Below are 20,706 nucleotides of genomic sequence, written 5' to 3'. Positions count from 1 at the left end.
CGAAGCCGAAGAGAGCCAAGGTTTTGACCCATAGGCCAAAACCTATTGGGACGGCTGAAGTGCCGGAGCTTATTGAAAGTGTCGAGGCTGCCCCCTCAGCCACGGAACCAGCTCCTGCCATGTCAATCGAAGCCAGTGTAGATCCGATAAAAGAGCCGGAATCAAAGAAAATAGCTGAACAACCAAAGGTGTTGAGCCCTCCAGCTGTGACAGGGCTACCGAAGCTATCGACCACTACAACAGCGACTCCGAGGAAAAGAAGAATGGCTAGCATTTTGGATGTTGTTTTAGAATCCATGAAAGCGCCAACACTCGCTTCTGCCGAAGCATCTGGCAAAAAATCTAAAGATGCAAGAGAAGTGACTACTGCAAGCTCGGCTACCGCTCTCGCCGAAGCTGGACCTTCGAAAGTTGTGCCAGTAGGGCTGGTGGAAGAGAGTCTTCTAGAAAAGTCTACATCACCTGCTCCTGAAGTACTTCCCCCATGGTGATTTGGAATACATTGTTCGACACGCTTCGGGAAAGCAGTTATCATTAGAACAAATTGTTGAAGTGCAACACTATGATAAGGACTTGAAATACCCCTGAGGGTCCTTGGTATACGGAGGAAATAATGAAGACGACTTCCTCTACTGTCTGCCAGACGGTAAGGAGATTAATGTTTGTCGCGAGATGATGGACAACATGGGGTTTCCGAAGCTTGAGCTTGGTTTGTCGGCTATGACGAAGGACCAGCTTGCGGATAGCCTCGCTTACAATAGCTTGAAGGTTCGCACATTTTAACTTCGTATTTGGTACTTTTTGTTATAGTGGACTATTTTTGTGGTAATTCTTACTATTATTGTTTGTTCGTTCTTCTGTTTGGCAGGGTCTAATCCTTAGTAAGGCTCTGAAACCTCAAAAAGATGCAGAAGACGAAATCTGTCAGATAGCACTTGGAAACCTCTGATCGGAGGTTATAACTTTGAGGAACGAAGCCCTTGAAAAAGATAAGATCTCGCTTTCTCTGGTTGAGAGGCTAAAATCCACCGAAGCTAAGTTATCTTCTCAAGTAGAACTACATAGATCTGAGATTCAAGAATTAGAGAAGAAATTGAGCGAGGCAACTGAAAATTTTAATGTGGAGCTCACAAAACGTGAAATTTCTGATATTGAATGATCAAGGGTGTAGAAAAATGATGAAGAGCTTCGTGAAGCTAAAGAAAAATGCTACAATGTAGCTATAGAATGTGCCAAGAATTTGAAGAATAGCTTTTCTAAAGTTGGTGCATCTTCCTCAGAGCAGAACTTTATCCGCGATGACCCCGATGGGGTTATCCAGTGGATTAACGGTGAAGCCAAAGCCTTTGAAGAGATCCTTAGCGATAGAGAGGATTTTTTGTGCCTTCGCCGGTGCCCGTGGGGCTGTATCAGTCCTGGAAAAGGTCGGTTGTGAACATGCCAAGGCTGCGGCTCAGCCAGGATTTCCACTCTCAACCGATGATATCAAGAATCCTTCGGCTGAAGCCATTGCACTAGGTGAAAATTTTTATTCCGAACTATGGCTGAAGAGTGGTTGACATTTAACTGATGTAGCCATTAGAAAAAGGAGAAAGAAACACATGATGCCTTGGAAGAGGCTAGAAGAATTGAAGAAGCTGCTGAACGTGCTAGACTTATAGATACATTCGTTAATACCTAGCTCCGTAAATTATTTTAGCTTTGAACTAATCAAATAATTGTACTTTGGTGCGGCTGAGCTTTCTCCCCCTCTAGAGCCATACAATCCTGAAGATGATCCTTCTCTGAAGGGGGCGCTAGACATAATTAGGATAGCAAATGAAGCTATTGACGAAGCTGTCAACAAACTCTTGGAAAAAGCTACCGATAAAGTTCTAAAAGAGGACGATTAGAGTTTTATTTTTTAAGACTTTAGATTCTTTGTATAGAACATTGCCCTTGTAAGGAACACTTACCAACTATCTGTGTATTTAATGATGTAATATATTTCTTTGTGAGGCGTGAAATCTTCGTACGTACCATTTTTTGAGTCGTAGGCGAAAAAACACCTTCCCTTCTTTTCACGGTTCATAAAGAAAGAAATCCCCCTTCTTTGCCGAAGCGACTTTGTAGTTCTTGCCGTAAACGTTGCATAAGAATACCATTGTCGAAGGCATAAACTTTCGATGACAGTACCTCTGTCACAAGCATAGACCATGTCTTATTGATACGCTCTTTTCATGAGTCTTTGTCGAAGCTAGACTTAACCTCATGGGCTAGCCGGTACATTTGAAGGAGCAATTTTCCTTCTTTTCCACTGCTTCTGTCGATGCAAAATGATGTATGATGCGATGCTATGCAATATGATATGACGGTATGATGCAAATGATGTTTATGCACGAATCATCAAAGAAAAACCAAGACTCTGTATCCCCTTAGGAACGACTTTGAAGTCTCTTCACCTTTTACTTATGTGGTATTTCAGCTCTGCATTCCCTTAGGAATGACTTTGGAGCTTCTTCACCTTTTACTTATGTGGTATTTTAGCTCTGCATCCCCTTAGGAACTACTTTGGAGCCTCTTCACCTTTTACTTAGGTGGTATTTTAGCTCTGCATCCCCTTAGGAACGACTTTGGAGCTTCGTTACCCTTCTTGTTACACTCGATGGTGTAACCACAATTGTATTCCAACAGGCCAAAGGTTGAACCTTCTTATATTGTCTTTGGAGGGGAAATATAAAGACAGAAAAGTAAAAAGTACATTGAACTTGGAAACTTTCTGGTCGAGCCCCTGTATTTATTAAGTAGACATGTCTCAATTCAGGCACAGTGTTGTTGACTGTACGAGCTTCGGACTCCTCTCGTGTGTCGCGTTGTTGCTGCGCTTGGCGATGCCCTTCTGGCTGCTGATTGTGAACCAAGGTTGGTGCCATAGGTGGTGGTGATGGTAGCTGAGCCCATGCAGCTTGAGATTGACTTGCCGAAGCAACTGATGTTATGGGTTACTAGTTGCCTACATACTCAGGGATATATGGCGAACAACATGAAGTACTGTGCAGGACCTACCTCGGTTGGTTCTGTCATGCTTCGGCTTCAGCTATCTCTTTCTGCTCTTGGATCATGACTTGGCACGTTGTATGTCCCTTATCTTCCCCACAAAATAAACAAAACAACCTTCTGGGTTGGGAGCTGAACCTTCCTCTGAAGCTTCTTCCTCCTCTGCCCCTTGGAGTTGGTGGCCTGTAAGAGCTTTGTTGCATTCCTGAAGATTGGAAGCTTTGCTGGTTGCCCTGAGTGTGGTTTTCCCTATCATCGCTTGAGCTGGGATTGTGGATTGTTCTGATATGCCTAGGGTGGAGCCTTCCTTCGAAGCCTCTAGTCATCTTAGAATACCTGTAGGCCTCTTCCCTTCTCCGCTGAAAGTCATTGTTAGCCCTGATGTACTCATCCATCTTCTGGAGGAGCTTTTCCAGAGTTTGCGGTGGCTTCCTAGCAAAATACTACGTTGTCGGTCCTGGTCGGATCCCCTTGATCATAGCTTCGATGATAATCTCATTTGGCACCGTTGGTGCCTAGGCCCTGAGTCGCAGAAACCTTCGGACATATGCCTACAAGTACTCTTCATGGTGAAAGTCGCCTAGAGGGGGGTGAATAGGCGAAACCTGAAATTTATAAACTTTAAGCACACACTAAGGTCGGGGGTTAGCATTAGAATTAAATTCAAGTCCGAAGAGAGGGGAAAACAAATCAAACAAGAATCAAGGCGAGTGAACATGGTGATTTGTTTTACCAAGGTACGGTTCCAAAGAACCTAGTCCCCGTTGAGGAGGTCACAAAGACCAGGTCTATTTCAACCCTTTCCCTCTCTCAAACGGTCACTTAGACCGAGTGAGCCTTCTTCCTTTATCTCACGGGTCACTAAGACTCCGCAAGGACCACCACACACTTGGTGTCTCTTGCTTCGCTTACAACGCACTTGAGAATAAGAATGGGAAAAGAAAAAGGCCAAGCCAAGCAACAAGAGCAACAAAAGAACACAAGAACATCCTCTCTCAAGTCCTTAATGGAATTGAGTTAATTTGGAGGCTTAGAGAGGATTCAATCTATTTGATGTGTCTTGGAGTGGAGTCTTTTGCTCTTGTATTGAATGAGATGTTTGGAATGCTTGGATTGTTATGAGTGAGGTGGTTGGCGATATTTATAGCCCCCAGCCACTTCCATAGCCGTTGGTGGAGGCTGATGGCGATGAACGCACTAGACATTCCGGTGCGCCACCGAACAGACATTGTTCCTTGTCCGGTGCGCCGCCACGTCACCCAACCGTTAGGGTTCAGAGCTGGTCGACCGTTGGAGCTTTTGTCTTCTTGTTGCACCGGACAGTCCAGTGCCCCTCTGACTTCGCTGCTCTGACTTCTGCGCGGCACTGTGCTGCACTGTTCATCCTGTCAGTTGACAGTTGGCGCACAGGGAGTCGTTGCTCCGCTGGCTCATCGGACAGTCCGGTGAATTATAGCGGAGCGCGCCCTGGAATTCCCGAGAGTGCTGGTTTGGAGTTATACGGCCTGGTGCACCAGACACTGTCCGATGCGCCAATTTTCAGCACACTCAAGTCCTTTTGCTCTAAATGAATTGTGACCCCTAACTGATTTCTTTATTGGTTTGTGTTGAACCTTATGCATGTGTAATACATGAATTCTAGACAAACTAGTTAGTCCATATATATGTTTATGTTGATCATCAACCACCAAAATTAATGTGTTTGATTCTTGCTGATGTAGGTTCTCAACTGGATGCAGGCCAAGCTTGAGATCTGCAGAATTCAGCGCAGGCACGGCTCGGCGTAAGTGGCATGCTGTGATGGCAGCGAAGATAAAAACGTTCCATATTTTCAGCGTGTACGCATAGCTGGAACTCACACTTACGCTCCCCGTGCTGCAGCTGCTGATGCCTCCGGTGGCGAAGCTGTCGATCGGGACGAGGGAAGAAGGGGACAGGGTGAAGAGACGTGGGCGTGCTGACGAGCTCAGCAAGCTACAGGAGGAGCTGAGATCGCTCGCCGGAGCCAGAAGGGCCGGTGAAGTGGGCAGGGTAAATCACCTGCAGCTCGAGCGGCTTCTGAGCTGTTCTTCCACCTCCAGGAATGGAGGCATTGGTAGGCCAAGGTCGTTCAGGGTACTCGCAACAAGAGCCTTCGGAGGTCCTCGGCCCAGGCCAAGCTTGAGGGAAACTGTACCCGTACCCGAAATGGGATTCGACGAGGTGCTATAGAGTTCAGGTCGCATTCAGATTTCAGAACCGAACCTGTTCAGAATTTCAGAGTTACTCACGCATGGCTTTCCTGTTTGACAGGTTGTCTGAGGTTTGCTGCTCAAGAAGGCACACCCTGAAGCCCAGCGTTCCCTGATACTGCAACAGGGGATGACCAAGCAGTCCAGATGGCCCCGAAAGGAAAGGTAGAGGCCGAGGACGAAGAGGTCAAATGGATCAGAACTGATTCAGAGTGTATTTGTAGCAGTGTGTAAACATAAGATAGGACCATGCATCTGACATATCCTTTTCATTCTCCAGACATCGTGCTAGAGATCCTGATTCCTTGTACACTTCTGTTTGGTACACGCCTCTCTGCATAGGATCTTATCAGATGGCCTTCGAAGCCAGGGAAAACAATATGGTTTTCTATGTTTTCCTTCTGACGTAACAGATTAGAGGTATTCCAATACAGACCATATTATCAAACAAAGTGCTGGCCTACAGTAGTATACATCCTGAAACAACTTAGACATGTGTTCAGCAGAGTATGTTTCCCAGCCTAAAAAGGAAAGAGCTTCGTAGCTACAAACTTGCCCAAGTTTTGCTGAAGTGGTGCACATGGCACTGGCAGCAACTAGCAATTGATTTTTGGTGAAAGCAAACCGTACCCTTTAATGTACATCTGGTCTCTCTAGTACACCGATCTCTGGTTCTCTGCAATACAACAATTCTATCTGATGTATGTAAGCACACATCTCATCCAATGACCTGCAAATTTGGACATGAAATAGAAAAAGGTAAGGCCTAAGCTGATGAGTGTAACCACAATTCTAGCAAGCAATGTTTGATCATTTGCCTGGTCCACCAAAGGTAGTGCATTGGTTTCCCATTCTGTTGACCATTTCGAAGATGATGCTGACTTCATGGCACCTTCTTTGAGGGATTTCAAGGCATTGCATTCTTCTGGAAACCCCTTAAAGAGCATCTGCATTGTTTAGCAACTGTAAACATTAGCATCAGTTTTGAACTTTTGATGATAAATATTAAGTCATGATGAGATCGTGATCTTCCTTTTATTTAGAGAAAAAAAAACGAGGTTGTCATATGTGTGCATATTCCAAATATGTCAAAACAATCATTAAGTGATATGGCAAGAAAACTAATATACTCAAGTTATCCTGACCATAAGTTCATCAGCAAGCTCCGAAGATGTTGAGAAAAGAAGACCATTTTTGTTTACTTTTACAAGCTCCTCAATGCTGCACAAAGCTTAATGCTTCAGTAAAAACTAGCCAAAGCAAAATATCGCACACCAAAAAAAAAACTAAGAAACTGGGCTACCAGGAGAATGAAGCAGCACAAACAGGCAATCCGCATCCAAACATATCAACCACCTAAAACCATTCAAGTTATGATCAAGCTAACAAAAAATCATTCAGTCCTTAATCAAAACAAGTACATATGAGTAACCTTCATTGGTAGGTCCAGCCCTGACGAAGATGTATGCAACGACACTCCTAGATCAGCTGACCCTGTAATGCATATATTTAAAAAAAACAAACTTCATGCTTAGAAAACCATCAAGTTGGGGAAAGTTTTGTGCTACACCTACAAGTGTGCACGCGCACATAAAATCAGCTGGCATACCGAGCAATAAAGGGTAGTCCTCTGATGCAAGCCACATTGTCCGCAAGGCAACACGTCTCAACTTCAACCTTTTTATTTGATCCTCATATTTCTTCCTATCAGGTCCTTTACCTAGGAAAATGGAATACATGAAAAAACAAACTTGGTTATTCATGTTAATATAGCAGAATGGTTTATACCTGTAATAATGAACAGTAATCTTGGGTAGACAAACTGCTTCCCGTTCTTGATATCAATCCAAAGTTGCCCCTCATCCATTGAATCATCTTCACCTAAAGCTGCAGCGACGCGTCTGTCGTACATTAGTGCTGCTTCCAAAAGTATGCTGAAATCTTCATCTGGCGTCCTAGAAATAGGTGGCAAAGGTTTATTTACTTTCTCATATTTGAACTATCCACTCGATAATCACATGCAATGAACATAAAGAAGGCTATATCAATGACTGCAAGGTTCAAAAGAGCAGACCAGCTTGTGCTGCTCACAACAAGTGCTGGCCTGTTAGGCTTCAAGAAAACTTGGCCATCAATCTTACTGGTAAAGGCAGTAGTGTTCATGTCTTCCCCTACTTCCTCTGCAATGTATGATCAGGCAACAAGAAATGCATTGAAGTGAAATAAGCAAAAACATCAAAATGCTCTGGCTAAGTGAAGAAAAACATACCCACTGATATGCAATCAGCATTGCCCATAGCACTACACATGGAATTCCCTAGCCTGCTAAACAACTATTACGTGTCTTAAGGTCACATGTGGTACAGGAAGGAGGAAATAAAAACTCAAAATAGATGCTCACCCCATGTTTCTCCATCAATGAAGCAGGGTGAAAAAAATCAGGAGATTGATCATAAAGAACTGTCGCCCTGGAATTGAAAGTTATGTTAGTACAAATTACAGACTAGGGAATGTGAACAGCAGTTCTTCATATATATGGATTAAACTATGTTTAAATTTTGGTCAGTCTACCTGATTCCCCAATTTTGAGCAAGCTCATGCTGCATTGCTTTTGTAACACAAAAGGCACCATCAGCCATCTGCCCAAAGTACTTCTCAAACCTATATATAATACAGAACATGCTACAACATTAACAGATATATTCAAGTCACGGAGAAAAAATTTTAACACCAAGTTATATATGCTATGTTAATCTTAACAGAAGATAAACAAACAGGGTAAAATATATTACCAGAAATAGATTTTGACAATAATGTGACTTCTGCCATGCGACAACCCCAGCAATGTATATCCAAAGTTATGCCAATCAACAATAAATTTAGCACCTCTCAGCCAGCTTGCCAGTTTTACAGCAGCCAGTGTTGGAACAGAGGGTGGATTCTATTGGAGAAAATATAAACAAAAAACGAAATTAGGCCTCTTGTTGCATCATAAAGAATGTTGTTGAAAATTTTGAGGCTATGTCAAAAAAAAAACAAAAGGTGTAAAATTTAATCACTCATGATAAAAAAAACTACAATATAATCAACTAAAAGAGGAGACTGGAGCATATTCTGCAAATAAGGATGTACGAGTTAGATTGACAGCTTCGCAAATGTGCTGACAAAGACTAGTCACAATGAGAAGGTGTCAGAAATAGGAAGACCATACACCAAAGCCACTGCATAGCATGATCTCCAGTTTAATCCAGGCACGATAACAAGATTCTAACATTAGCAAGTTTACTTCATATGACATCTGAACTGATAGAGGTTGTGTGTAATGTTCATGCAATTCTGAATACATATAATAAGGAACTTGACACTAACCTGAACAAAAAAGACATCAGGGCGAGGAATCTTAAAACAAAGAAACCAAACCAGCAAAATGAACTGGACAGCAGCTTTAAGTAGAAGTGACAGAGCACCAGATATCTTTGAAATTCCAGTTAACTGCACTGTTTTCTGAAGAGAGAATTTTCAAGTTAACAGTGATTAAAAAAAGACAATACACAACAACAGAATAGTTTGCAACATCAATACCATCTCGTGGATGTGAATTGATGGATTCTCTCTCAGTGACAAGTGAGGATCACTTCCTGTTCATTTACACAACGTCATATCTCCATAGGAAAAAAAAAAGAACAACAGAAGCTGACATAACTTTATATTGCACAATACAAACTTAGCAGCATATAACTGAGGCATAAATAGGTTCCCACTAAAGAGTGTGAGTAGATTCATAAAACTGAAATAACTGAAATTGTGAAGAACCCAGTACCTCCATTTGCAACAATGTCCACTTCCATACTGGCCTGTGAAGATGGACAAGGATCAACAACGATAGAAAGGAAAAGCATGCGCTATCACACTAAAATTGCATGTTTGGTGTTCAGAACATCGGATAGGCAACTGTAAGGAGTATTCCTTCCTTCACGCCACTCCAAAATCTTTCCATGACGAATAGTTTTTTTTTTTTTTTTGCTACTGCAGAAACAATCAACTGCGTGCAGCAAGCTGGAGAGATGGCTCCAGTGCAGCACTGCCCAATCCAACCGCTGCTAAAACGAGATGGTAGATTTAGGAGGAACAGACCTGGTTAGCGAGCGAGAGGGAGTGGTATTGCATCCGCGGGCTGCGGCCGATGTCGCCCAGTACCACGACTGACGCGCGCCTCCTCTCCGTCGCCATCGCCTTCAGCCTATGGTCAGGGATAGGATCGGTAAAGGACATGGGTATACACATGTACAGCCGGTTAATTAAGGTTTTGGGTGCTCAGTTTCGCACATCAGGAATGGAAGAGAGATGGTGCGAGCGGGAAAACCTGGCACCTGGCGGACGCTAGTCGCGGGCGAAGGGTCCAACGAAGACCTCGGCACCAGACGGAGGACGGCGGCGGCGGCGTAGCCCAGTCGTCGCAGACAGAGAGAGCGCACGCGTGGTGAAAATGAACCGCTGCAGCGGTAGCCCAATACGGGGTTGTTCGGCCCAAGCCAGGAACCCCTGGACCGTTTTCCTGGGCTGTTCTTTATCATCACCCGTTTCTTTTGCCAACCCGTTTTACCAATCCGGGGTTGTTTCTTTGTTCCTCTCTTCTGTTTTTTTATTCTTTCTGATTTCTTATTTATCCTCTCCACGAGGCACTACCGACAAATAAGTGGAACGATAGTATTATTCACTACAGCACTGAAAATAAAAAAAAATATATATTTTTAATATTATAATGTGGCAGAACATTTTTTTGTAGCGCTTTAGGTCTGTAGCTAGAGACCTTTTTCACTTCATTCCGGAACGCTTATTTGAACCTGGAACGTTTTTCTTGTGAATCTATGACACTATTCACCTGAATTATAAACATTATAATTAATATGTGATAATTTATAAGTGAACTCAAATCATTTTGTCCAAGGATGGATGAAAGTTCTATGTATAGTTCTAATAATTGAGACAACCAATAAACTATATTTTACTTATTGATGATGAACGACACAACAAGATAGTTTTAAGTCAAAGGTTGAGCATGCACATACAAAAAGATGATGATATAGCCACAAGATGAACAAGTGCTCGGCATGAAAGGAGAAAAACAAAATGCAAAGCTCAAGATAAATGTATAAGCTAAGGTATTTTATTTTATTGATTAAGACACGATAGATTGTGTAATCAGCTTTATAATAAGTAGTCGTGCTATAAGGGCTTGTTTGGTTTGAGGTGAATCGAGGAGATTTGGAGGTGATTAAATCATCTCCTATACAAATTTGTATAAAAGGGGATTTAATCCCCTTCAATTCCCCTCTCCCAAATCCACCTCTAACCGAACAAGCTCTGGAGAGGAAAAACTAAGGTTTAAGATGGTTACTTTTGTGCCACTAGCCGAGATAATTAATCATGCAAAGGCAAAGTAGTGCATTGATGCCTGTTTTGGTACAATGCAGTTGATGTCGAAGAGAGATAAACTCATGCATATGCATTAGACCGGGTGAAAATTCATTTTAGACATATTTGTGAAAGGCTAAATAATATACTCTAGTAGTTAGGACACATTGGAGTTAGCATATGTGCCGAGGTTGAAATAAACAAGACTACAGAATGCCTATAAGGCTATAACAAACGTTGAACCCGACCGAGGCACCGAACTGCAACCGTACTAGTCTAACGGCTAACCCTAGCTATATGCTATGGTCTAATAGAGGGTGTTACATCTCTCATCACATCTAGTGATAGTGACTCATCTAAAATGAAATTGTGAGTAATCTCTAGTGATTTGCATTGAGTTGTTACATCTAGTACCACTAGTGATCGTATTGAGTTACAGGATTCTTATTACTTTTTGGTGGTTGTCACCACCTAGATGTTTTGGAGGCAACAAATGATCGTTGAGTAGTTTTGGTGATTGTTATCACCTCTGAATCTCTGATCATCATGTTGCAATGGGCTCTTATGCTCATTCCCCATAAAAGATTCGTGAAGAGCAACTCTAATAGAATAGTGGTTTATTGGAGTGTCTTTCAAGAGTGAATCTTATGACATCATTTGTGAGTTTGGCTTATTATTCTAATTAGTGTATCAATCATCTAATCTGGACACGTCATAATGAGGAAATAGATTGCGAGCTTGCAATCAAATCTCAAGAATAAATATTATATTTATCGGTTGCCTCATGTGATTTTGCATTCCAAGTTACTCTTATTAATACATTTGTTTATTTGTATTTTATAGTTTACATAATATTGTGTAGAGTACTACATTATTGTTTGTAGCTACCTCTTTATTATTCATATCTTTTACATGTTACCAAGTGAGTATTTAATTAGAACTAGACCAAGACACGTACTTCCGCATATAGTTTGAACTTATATCTAGTTCTTAAGTTAAGTTTTGTTAGATTATTTTTTAGGCTATTTATCTCCGCTCTAGACATCTAGATCATATCATGTGGTATCAGAGCTTTGGTCACCTCTAACAACCTTAGGTGTAAAGATGTCTCATTAATAACATGAGAAAAGCCACCACAATTCAATGAAACTAACTATGACTATTGAAAAAAAGGAAATGTGCACACACTTAAGATCAAATAATAAAAGAGTTTGAGATGTTGTAGAAAATAGCCTCAAAACAATGAAATAGAGCTCAACAAAATGTTCCCTAACTTAAGAGCATTTGGTTTGCATTCAAGCCAATGGTTGCATTCATTACTCTTGAAGTCTTGTTCCTAGGCTAGGGCATCATTTGTTGAGCAGTGTCGCTTGTGTGGCAACTTTGTAAGTTTGTAATCATCTCCTACAAACGAGTAAGAATCACTCATTTCAAGAGCTTTGCCTCTTGACATGAGAATAAACATAGGGTTGAGAAACCCCAGCCTTGGTAGCTTCCTCGATAACATGGAGGTGGACAAGCCTTTGTGGCATGTCGAACCACAGGATAAATTCACGTGTTCTTGAGTTGCTTAGTTATTTTGTTATATACTTGCTCATAATAATAAATATTTAGGGTTTAGTCTTGGTCATTCCGTTCGTGTATCCTAGTATAGTTTATACTGTGAATTATACTATGTCCCATCATAGGAAGCTTACAAATTTACTCAGACTAATTTTAATGGGTAGAATTTGAATCATCACATGTGCATTTTCGTGTGTGTGACAGTGTTGCTCTAAAGCCGGTAGTGTTGGCTCCAAGCAGTAGAGTTGCTCGTGTTGTTGCTAATAATTTTCAAGGTGATATTTTTGATAGGTTTATTCACGCCCACTCTAGGCTTAGCAAACCCTTACAATTACCAAGAAATTGCATAATCGATATTAGAGATATTTTTTTTGCAAAATACAACTTCAAGCTCAGGGCTACATGGCGTAACACCTAAAAAGTTTTTTTATTTTTAGATCCTATTGAAGTCCTTCGAGTTGATTGTTACTCAATACAACTCTAAACTATGGAGCTACACCATATGGTGCACATGTAGCGATGTGCCCCATATTTTCAACTCGAATTCATATAAAATACCTTGAATATGATTATGCAAGTCCTCATGAATCTCAGGGTCTTGTGGGCAGTGTATACCACAGGATCCCACGAGTATAAGAAAACAACACATATGACTCTTGGACCAATTAGCATTTTGAAGGAGACACGATACAAGATAGTGTATTCCTTACAAGCAAAAGATGAAGTACTAATCGCGTACTTGGATTATAAGTCGATTAGGTCTATAATTCATAACTCAAACACTTACAAGCTCAACTGGTCGTAAACAATCTCCTATGATCCTAAGAGATCGGTATTGTGCATATCTGACATGGTCTACTTTGGTCTACTTTAATGAGGTACATAGGCTCATATACACGCAAGATAAGCAGCAACCATCATATACAGAGCGTAGGGGTACAACTGTTTAGCTATTCAAGATCGTCTAAGTCTTATGTCCATTGTCATCGCGACTCATCCTTCACGTCCTTTACAAACTAAAATCACCATGAGGATTATTCAGTAGTGGATTGTGTGATACTAAACGTCGACACATAGTTTATCATTTTTTTTAAAATCATGTTCATACATATCTAGGAGGGTTATTTGTAGTACAAATATCCCTTTTCTTCTGAGCAGGAGTATATTTTGGATAATCGTGTATAGAACCTTTAATTTATTTGCTCATGTGTTAAAACAAAATTTAGAGGACGGTTTTTACCTTTTTAGTTACAGATGAAAACCGATGGAAACAAACATAGAAACTAGGGTTGTGCACAGGCCTGTGCGCCCAGTGCGCCCGAACAGGGCCCCCACTTTTTTGGGGCCCCAAGTATCTGGCTCATTAGTGATACTAATTAGGTTTAGTCATTAGCATTTGCTATTTAGCAATCTTTGAGATTCTGGTGGCTGCTGTAGCACGCACGGTTGCAGGGGCAGATTGTTTTGCCTGTTGTAGCACGCACGACTGCTGCAGACTTCTCGGCTTCTCGGCTGCTATAGCACGCCAGGTGTTGCTGCTTGTCAGGCCAGGCGACGGTGTTGCTCGCTGCCAGGTGTCAGCGGCCAGCGTACTCCTACGGTCCTGCTGCATTGTGCACCCGTTGTTCGTTCTTGCTCCAGCGGCTGCGCGACCGTGTATCTTGCTCCATCCGTGGTTCGTCCGATCGCTCTGTGTCTTCCTCTAAAATAAATCCATCGAATCATAAGGTAACATCCTACATATGCATTGTATATTTAATTGTCTATCTTTGTTAATAAAATAAGATATTGATTATTTTATTCATCTCATATGCATGCATATTAAATATTTAAAGATCCAATTATTGGTGTTATGTCTTCTGTCAATCGATCTAGAAAATATGATTCTGGTTATCAAAAGCGTAAGAGAAAACAAAGAATAGAGGATTTAACTCAGTCTCAGAAGGGGGCTATGGATCTCTGATAATCATTCACTTGATCAAGACCCTACAATTGGTAATAATAATGTTGATAATAATCCTATAAACGATCTGATGCAAACAGAGATTGATATTGAGGCTACACCTAATAATGATGTTATTAATGATATTCAGGTGTTTTATACTTTTATATTTGTGTAATACTTTTATGTTTGCCCAATTATAACACATATTTTTTCATACTAGGTGGTAGATGCTGACAATGATGCGAAAATGAGCAGCGATGCTAAAGGTTTGGCTAATAACGAACTTGGAGAGTATGAATTTATAGTGGCAATAGTAATTTGGTATGAGGTACTATATGTTGTCAATATAGTAAGCAAGCACTTGCAAGCCAAAGATATGCTCGTTGATGATGCTATTGATAAATTGCAAGGGTTGATTTATTTCTTCAAAAATTATAGAGAAATTGGTTTCTTAGAAGCATTACAGACAACCAAAGACATTGCACTTGAGATGGATATTGACACATCTTTTCGTAAAAGACGAGAGATTAAAAGAAAGAGAAATTTTGATGAGAACTCTTATGAGACAAATATTGCTACACAGTCTGTAGAGGAATCATTTAGAATCACATATTTTCTACCTATTGTTGATCAAGCAATTTCCTCACTTACAAGGAGATTTGAACAGTATCAAGGCTATCAGAAATTTTTTGGATTCTTTTTTACTTGTGAAGTATTGGAATCATTAGATAATGAGAGCCTAAATTATCTTCTTGTGATAATCTGAAGGCTGCCCTAAAAAAAGATGGACAATCTGATATTGATGCTAATGAATTGTCTGCTGAGTTGAAGTTTCTTTAGAATTTAATTCCAAAAGAAAAGATGATGGAAATTCTAATTTTTTAAAGCTACATGATTCTTTTTCTAATGCAAGTATTGCTTACAAAGTTCTATTGACCATTCATGTGACTGTTGCTTCAGCAGAACGAAGTTTTTCTAAACTGAAACTATTGAAGTCCTACTTACGTTCTACAATGACACGACAAAGACTTACTGATTTAGCCACAATAGCACTTGAGAGTGGATTGTTGGATAAGATTGAATATGATCATATTGTTGAGGAATTTATTTTAAGAAACACAAGGAGAATGAAGTTGTTCAAGTAAAATTTATGTAACAAGAGTTTAATAGGTATGCTTTTCATAAAATCTATTTCTATGTTGTATTATAGTATATTTATATTATTATACTGTTAGTTTTTATTGATTTTGTAATAAGGGCCTCTATTCAATAATTTTGTACATGGCCTCGTTTTTTGCTGGCACTGTCCAGATAGAAACCCCTCTCCCATTTCTATTTCCGCATTTTATCACCGAAAACGGGACTATGTCCCAAATATATAGTTGGGAACGGAAACATGAACGAGATAAATGGGTATATGAAAACGAACGGAACATAAATATTAAACGAAAACTCATAACTTAGGACAATAACATGAAATAATTCATAGATAAAATAATCAACATCATTGAGCCAAGATTTGTGGCAGTGTAGCTACTACGTGGGCCAGGAGTTATAGAGCCCCGGGTCCGATCCGCTCACACTCAAGCCAACCAACAGCACCGGGCGCGCTGAGTGTGAGCCGACCTGCAGCTGCACAGGGCCGCGTCGCCGTCCCCGCTTTACCTTGCCGTCACGATCACGGGCGTGCGTCAGACCGGCATGCCAGAATACATGTCCGGCGCGCATTTGTCATCTGGGTTTCGGAGGAGAGGAGACATTCATGCACATATGCGCACACTTTGTGCTGGCTGATTTCATATACCTCGTGACACACGGTACAACGTTCGGCGAGGAAGGAGACCAACTGGCTGGCCTGGGTGGGTCTAGTTCACACGGAGCACGACACCCATTTTATGGCTTTATTCGGATCACAAGAAGCTCGTTGTGTCATGTGTTCCTTCTCGATCTGGACTGGATCCGAGGTGATACAGCATCACGCTTCTTTTATAACAAACATGTTATATTGTGGTATCTACCAGACCAGACTACCACGTTATGATTATAGATTCACAGAAAGCCCGAAGGTTCGCCCCGAAGCACTTTTTTGGCCTCGTATGAGTCCGGTCCAGTCCCGCTTTTATACGGCCCCGGCTGGTTCGACACGAATAAGCGGACCGAGCCTAGATAGAAAGCTAAACTTGTTGAGCTAGCCTGGCTCGGGTTTTTTTATCTCTAAGCCCGTCAAGCTCACTCTTTTTATACTAAACTGTGTTTACCGGCCCGCGTAGTCCGCTTTTCAGTCCGCCTTTTCTGTGCTTACAGGGCCTTCCTCCTCCGAGGAGGCAACAGGCAAGCAAGGCATGGAGAGGCAGAGGTGAACCATGTTGAAGTATACTCAGTGGCAAACAAGTAGAGAGAGACATAATGACAGTTGTATCCTTTATTGCAGAGAAGACAGACTTATATACAATGACAGGGGTCATCCCCAAGGGGTGTGTCCCTTGGGGATATGTTCGTCGAGCCCCTTGGATTGGTCACAAAATATTGTAACACTCCCCCTTGATCAATTCAAGTCCATTTGATCATCTATCAGCTGTCTTCCAAGATATTATCTCCTCAAAAACTCTATGGGAAAAATAAGGAGTACACAATGTCTTTTGGACTATGAGTAGAACTCACAGACCTCAAAAATATGCATGTAATCATCATTCATAAAAACCCCAGTGGGGAAAAGTTAATGATGAAGCATATAGCTTAGTTGATATTACCTCGTTAAAAACTTTGGATGAGAAAACCATAACAAGGCAAAACTCATACAAAGAAAAGAGTGTAATATGATGGTATAAAACAGGTCGAATATTACGGAGAATTACTCCCCCTAATCTTGCAAGCACTTAAGTCTTCTCATACCAATCACCTCAACACATTTCTGAAAATGTTGAGTATGGTAGAGATTTTGTGAATAGATCAGCAAGATTATCACAAGACTTTGTTTGCAAGATGGATAATACAATTTAGGAGCAATATGCTTATTAATGTTGCTCCTGATATAACCTGTTTCCATCTGAACAACACAAGCTCAGTTATCCTTATAGATAATTGTTGGTGGTTCAATTGAACCATGGTATTCATTGTTCTCTCATTGACCTCTAGCCCAAAGAACAATAATATGTCTATAGCCATCATTTCAAAAAACCCCGTGGGGAAAATAAATGATGAGACATATAACTCAGGCTAATATTTCTCCAAGATAATCTTGCCAGAAAATATGAGAAATCAACATATCAGCTGAGTCTCCTTAAAAACCCAGTGGAAGAAATAAGGAGAGTAGTCATACTCTATTGTTGATTCATTTGAACTCTAAGGAGATAAACTCATCACCTAGTTCAAATACAACAATAACTATGTCATAATGTATCATCCTCAAAAACCACTATGGAAAAAAAGATGATACGACATAGGCCTTGTGTTGATGTTGCCTCGTTAAAAACTTTGAATGAGAAACCCAAACAGGGGAAAAACTCATGCAAAGAAAAGAGTACAGCATGATGCAGAAACAAGTTCTTCAGATCAAGAGGAAACTCCCCCTAATCTTTACAAATCACTAAGTCATCCCATACCTGCTCTCAAACACATCTAAAATGTGGAGTAAGTAGAGACTTAGGCCCTGTTTGGGAACAAAGTTTTTGGAAACCACGATTTTTGAAATACTACAGTATACTTTAGTCATGACAATACCACAGTTTAAAATACTACAGTTTTAGAATACCATAGTATTGAATACATAGAGGTGTTTGGAAGCAAAGTATTTTTTTTGCACGCGGGAGAGATGCGCGCTGAAAGTCGCCTAGAGGGGGGGTGGATAGGCGAAACCTGAAAATAAAAACTTTATCCCCCAACTAGATCCCTCGATTAGTGGTTAGAACAAGATATACAAATATCGGAGTATAAAAACCAAGTTCTTGCTTGTAAAGAGTATTGCGCTTAAATAATGCAGAAGAGATAAATCAATACTACTAACAAGTTTATGAGAATAAAGCAAGAAAGCTTAGATGAGAAGAGCACTAAGTCAAGTTCGTTCTTGCCAAGTGTTGCTTCACTAAATGAGAGTTTAACTTGAAGCAACACCAAATGATATTAGCAAAGAATGGTGCAAGAAAACTTAGAGCAAGGAAAGCAAACAAATCACAGGCAATAAACGCAATGGACACGGGTGATTTGTTTTACCGAGGTTCGGCCCTCGAAGGCCTAGTCCCCGTTGAGGAGTCCACTTAAGGACGGGTCTTTTTCAACCCTTTCCCTCTCTCCACCAATCACACAAGGATCGGCGAGCTCTTCTTCTTCTCAAGGATCACTCTCGATCCCACAAGGACCACCACACTCTTTGGTGTCTCTTGCTAGCTTTTACAAGCCTCCAAAACTTTGGAGGAAGTTCGATGGGAGTCAATACTCCACGCACAAATGAACACAAAGATGTAGCACACACTTTCTCTCAATGAATCTCACAAGGCGCTAGGGCTAAACTCAATTGAGCAACTCTCAATTGCTTGCTCTCTCTTTTGTGGCACTTGTGTTGGTTGTAGTGGACTAAATCTTGTGTATAGGATGGATCAATGAATATATGTGGTTGGGAGGGCTTGAGTATGTCAACTAGATGACTTGGAATGTTGCTTGGGCTCCCACACCTTGAAGTGGCCGGTTGGGGTGGTATTTATAGCCACCAACCAAAAACTAGCCGTTGGTGAAGGCTGGCTGTCGTATGGTGCACCGGACAGTCCGGTGCACACCGGACATGTCCGGTGCGCCAGCCACGTCATCCGACCATTAGGGTTCCGACCGTTGGAGCTCTGACTGCTGGGCCCGCCTGGATGTCCGGTGGCGCACCAGACATGCACTGTAGAGTGTCCGGTGCGCCACTACGCGCGTGCCTGCCTTCAGCGCGCTCTGGCGCGCATTAATTGCTGTTGCAGGTGACCGTTGGCGCGAAGTAGCCGTTGCCCCGCTGTTACACCGGACAGTCCGGTGAATTATAGCGGAGCAGCTGCAATGAATTCCCAAGGCTGGCGAGTTCCGGAGGCCGCTCTTCCTTGGAGCACCGGACAGTCCGGTGAATTATAGCGGAGTTGCCTCTGGAATTTCCCGAAGGTGAGCAGTTCGGAGTTGGATTCCTCTGGTGCACCGGACATGTCCGGTGGCATACCGGACAGTCCGGTGCACCAGACCAGAGGTGCCTTCGGTTGTCCCTTTGCTCTTTTGTCGAACCCAATACTTGGTCTTTTTATTGGCTAAGTGTGAACCTTTGGCACCTGTATAACTTATACACTAGAGCAAACTAGTTAGTCCAATATTTGGGCAATTCAACCACCAAAATTAACTAGGGACTAGGTATAAGCCTAATTCCCTTTTTGGTGATTGATGCCAACACAAACCAAAGCAAATATAAAAGTGCATAATTGAACTAGTTTGCATAATGTAAGTGCAAAGGTTGCTTGGAATTGAGCCAATATAAATACTTACAAGATATGCATGGATTGTTTCTTTAATTTTAACATTTTGGACCACATTTGCACCACATGTTTTGTTTTTGCAAATTCTTTTTGTAAATCCTTTTCAAGGTCCTTTTGCAACATAGTCAAAGATAAATGAATAAGATTTTTCAAAGCATTTTCAAGTTTGAAATTTTCTCCCCTTGTTTCAAATGCTTTTCCTTTGACTAAACAAAACTCCCCCTCAAATAAATTCTCCTCTTAGTGTTCAAGAGGGTTTTAAGATATCAATTTTGAAAATACTACTTGCTCCCCCTTTAGAACAGAAAGAGGTACCCATTTGAAATTTTCAATTGAAAACCGTTAATTTTAAAATTAGGGTGGTGGTGCGGTCCTTTTGCTTTGGGCTCATACTTTCTCCCCCTTTGGCATGAATCGCCAAAAACGGATACTTTGAGTGAGATATAAGCCCTTTCTAGCTACTTTCTCCCCTTTGGCAAGGAAAACATATAAGTGAAGATTATACCAAAGAAGGAGAGTGATGTGGAGCGACGGCGAAGGATGAGTAGTAGAGTGGAGTGGAAGCCTTTGTCTTCGCCGAAGACTCCTATTCCCTTTCAATATACCTATGACTTGGTTTGAAATACACTTGAAAACACATTAGTCATAGCATATATAAAAGAGACATGATCAAAGGATATGTCAAATTAAGCATGATCATAGTTCTATATAACATAGATTGCTCTCCCTAAGTATGTGCATGGAGAGGAACACATATTTTGGCCTTAAATGCCAATTGCACATAATTAGGTTAATGAGAACATATCTATATCATACAGATTGTGAAGTGCATTGTGTCATAGTATAAGTGTGATGCTCATGACAATTTATGCACTTATGAAAGCATGTTGTAAACAATTTAAGCATTTTCCCTTAAGGATTTCAAAGAGACTTTAAGGACCATCCACCTTTGAAACAAAGGCAGCTTATCCTCGTTACAAGGTTAAGCTTTAAGCTCTTTGATAATAAAAGTACTTCATCTAGTTTT

General features: G+C 41.1%; 2 protein-coding genes across 4 annotated transcripts; one reads left to right on the top strand and one right to left on the bottom strand.

The window, feature by feature from the left end:
- Positions 1-4,902: 4,902 nt before the first annotated feature.
- On the top strand, positions 4,903-5,468 carry LOC103639512 (uncharacterized). Its single transcript, XM_008662258.3, has 2 exons — positions 4,903-5,238; positions 5,329-5,468. Exons 1-2 carry the CDS (start codon positions 4,924-4,926, stop codon positions 5,335-5,337), a joined length of 324 nt encoding a protein of 107 aa, XP_008660480.1. The 5' UTR covers positions 4,903-4,923; the 3' UTR covers positions 5,338-5,468.
- On the bottom strand, positions 5,465-9,862 carry LOC100282626 (beta-1,4-mannosyltransferase). Of its 3 annotated transcripts, none has more exons than NM_001155534.2 (17): positions 9,631-9,836; positions 9,402-9,507; positions 9,088-9,121; positions 8,850-8,905; positions 8,637-8,771; positions 8,060-8,208; positions 7,839-7,928; positions 7,669-7,735; positions 7,537-7,600; positions 7,342-7,447; positions 7,056-7,222; positions 6,877-6,987; positions 6,700-6,761; positions 6,571-6,623; positions 6,413-6,488; positions 6,086-6,214; positions 5,465-5,997 (listed from the first exon to the last, which is right to left on the bottom strand). In NM_001155534.2, exons 2-17 carry the CDS (start codon positions 9,495-9,497, stop codon positions 5,986-5,988), a joined length of 1,407 nt encoding a protein of 468 aa, NP_001149006.1. In that variant the 5' UTR covers positions 9,498-9,507; positions 9,631-9,836; the 3' UTR covers positions 5,465-5,985. The 3 variants fall into 3 exon arrangements, with proteins under 3 accessions (NP_001149006.1, NP_001399053.1, XP_020399251.2); NM_001412124.1 differs by having other exon boundaries at positions 9,638-9,836; XM_020543662.2 differs by having other exon boundaries at positions 5,499-5,997; positions 9,594-9,862.
- Between the last annotated feature and the right edge of the window lie 10,844 nt (positions 9,863-20,706).

The sequence above is a fragment of the Zea mays genome, chromosome 9 (assembly GCF_902167145.1).
Source record: "Zea mays cultivar B73 chromosome 9, Zm-B73-REFERENCE-NAM-5.0, whole genome shotgun sequence".
Classification (NCBI taxonomy): domain Eukaryota; kingdom Viridiplantae; phylum Streptophyta; class Magnoliopsida; order Poales; family Poaceae; genus Zea; species Zea mays.
The sequence above is the reverse complement of the archived record's forward strand: the minus strand, read 5'-3'. Positions and strand labels throughout refer to the sequence as shown.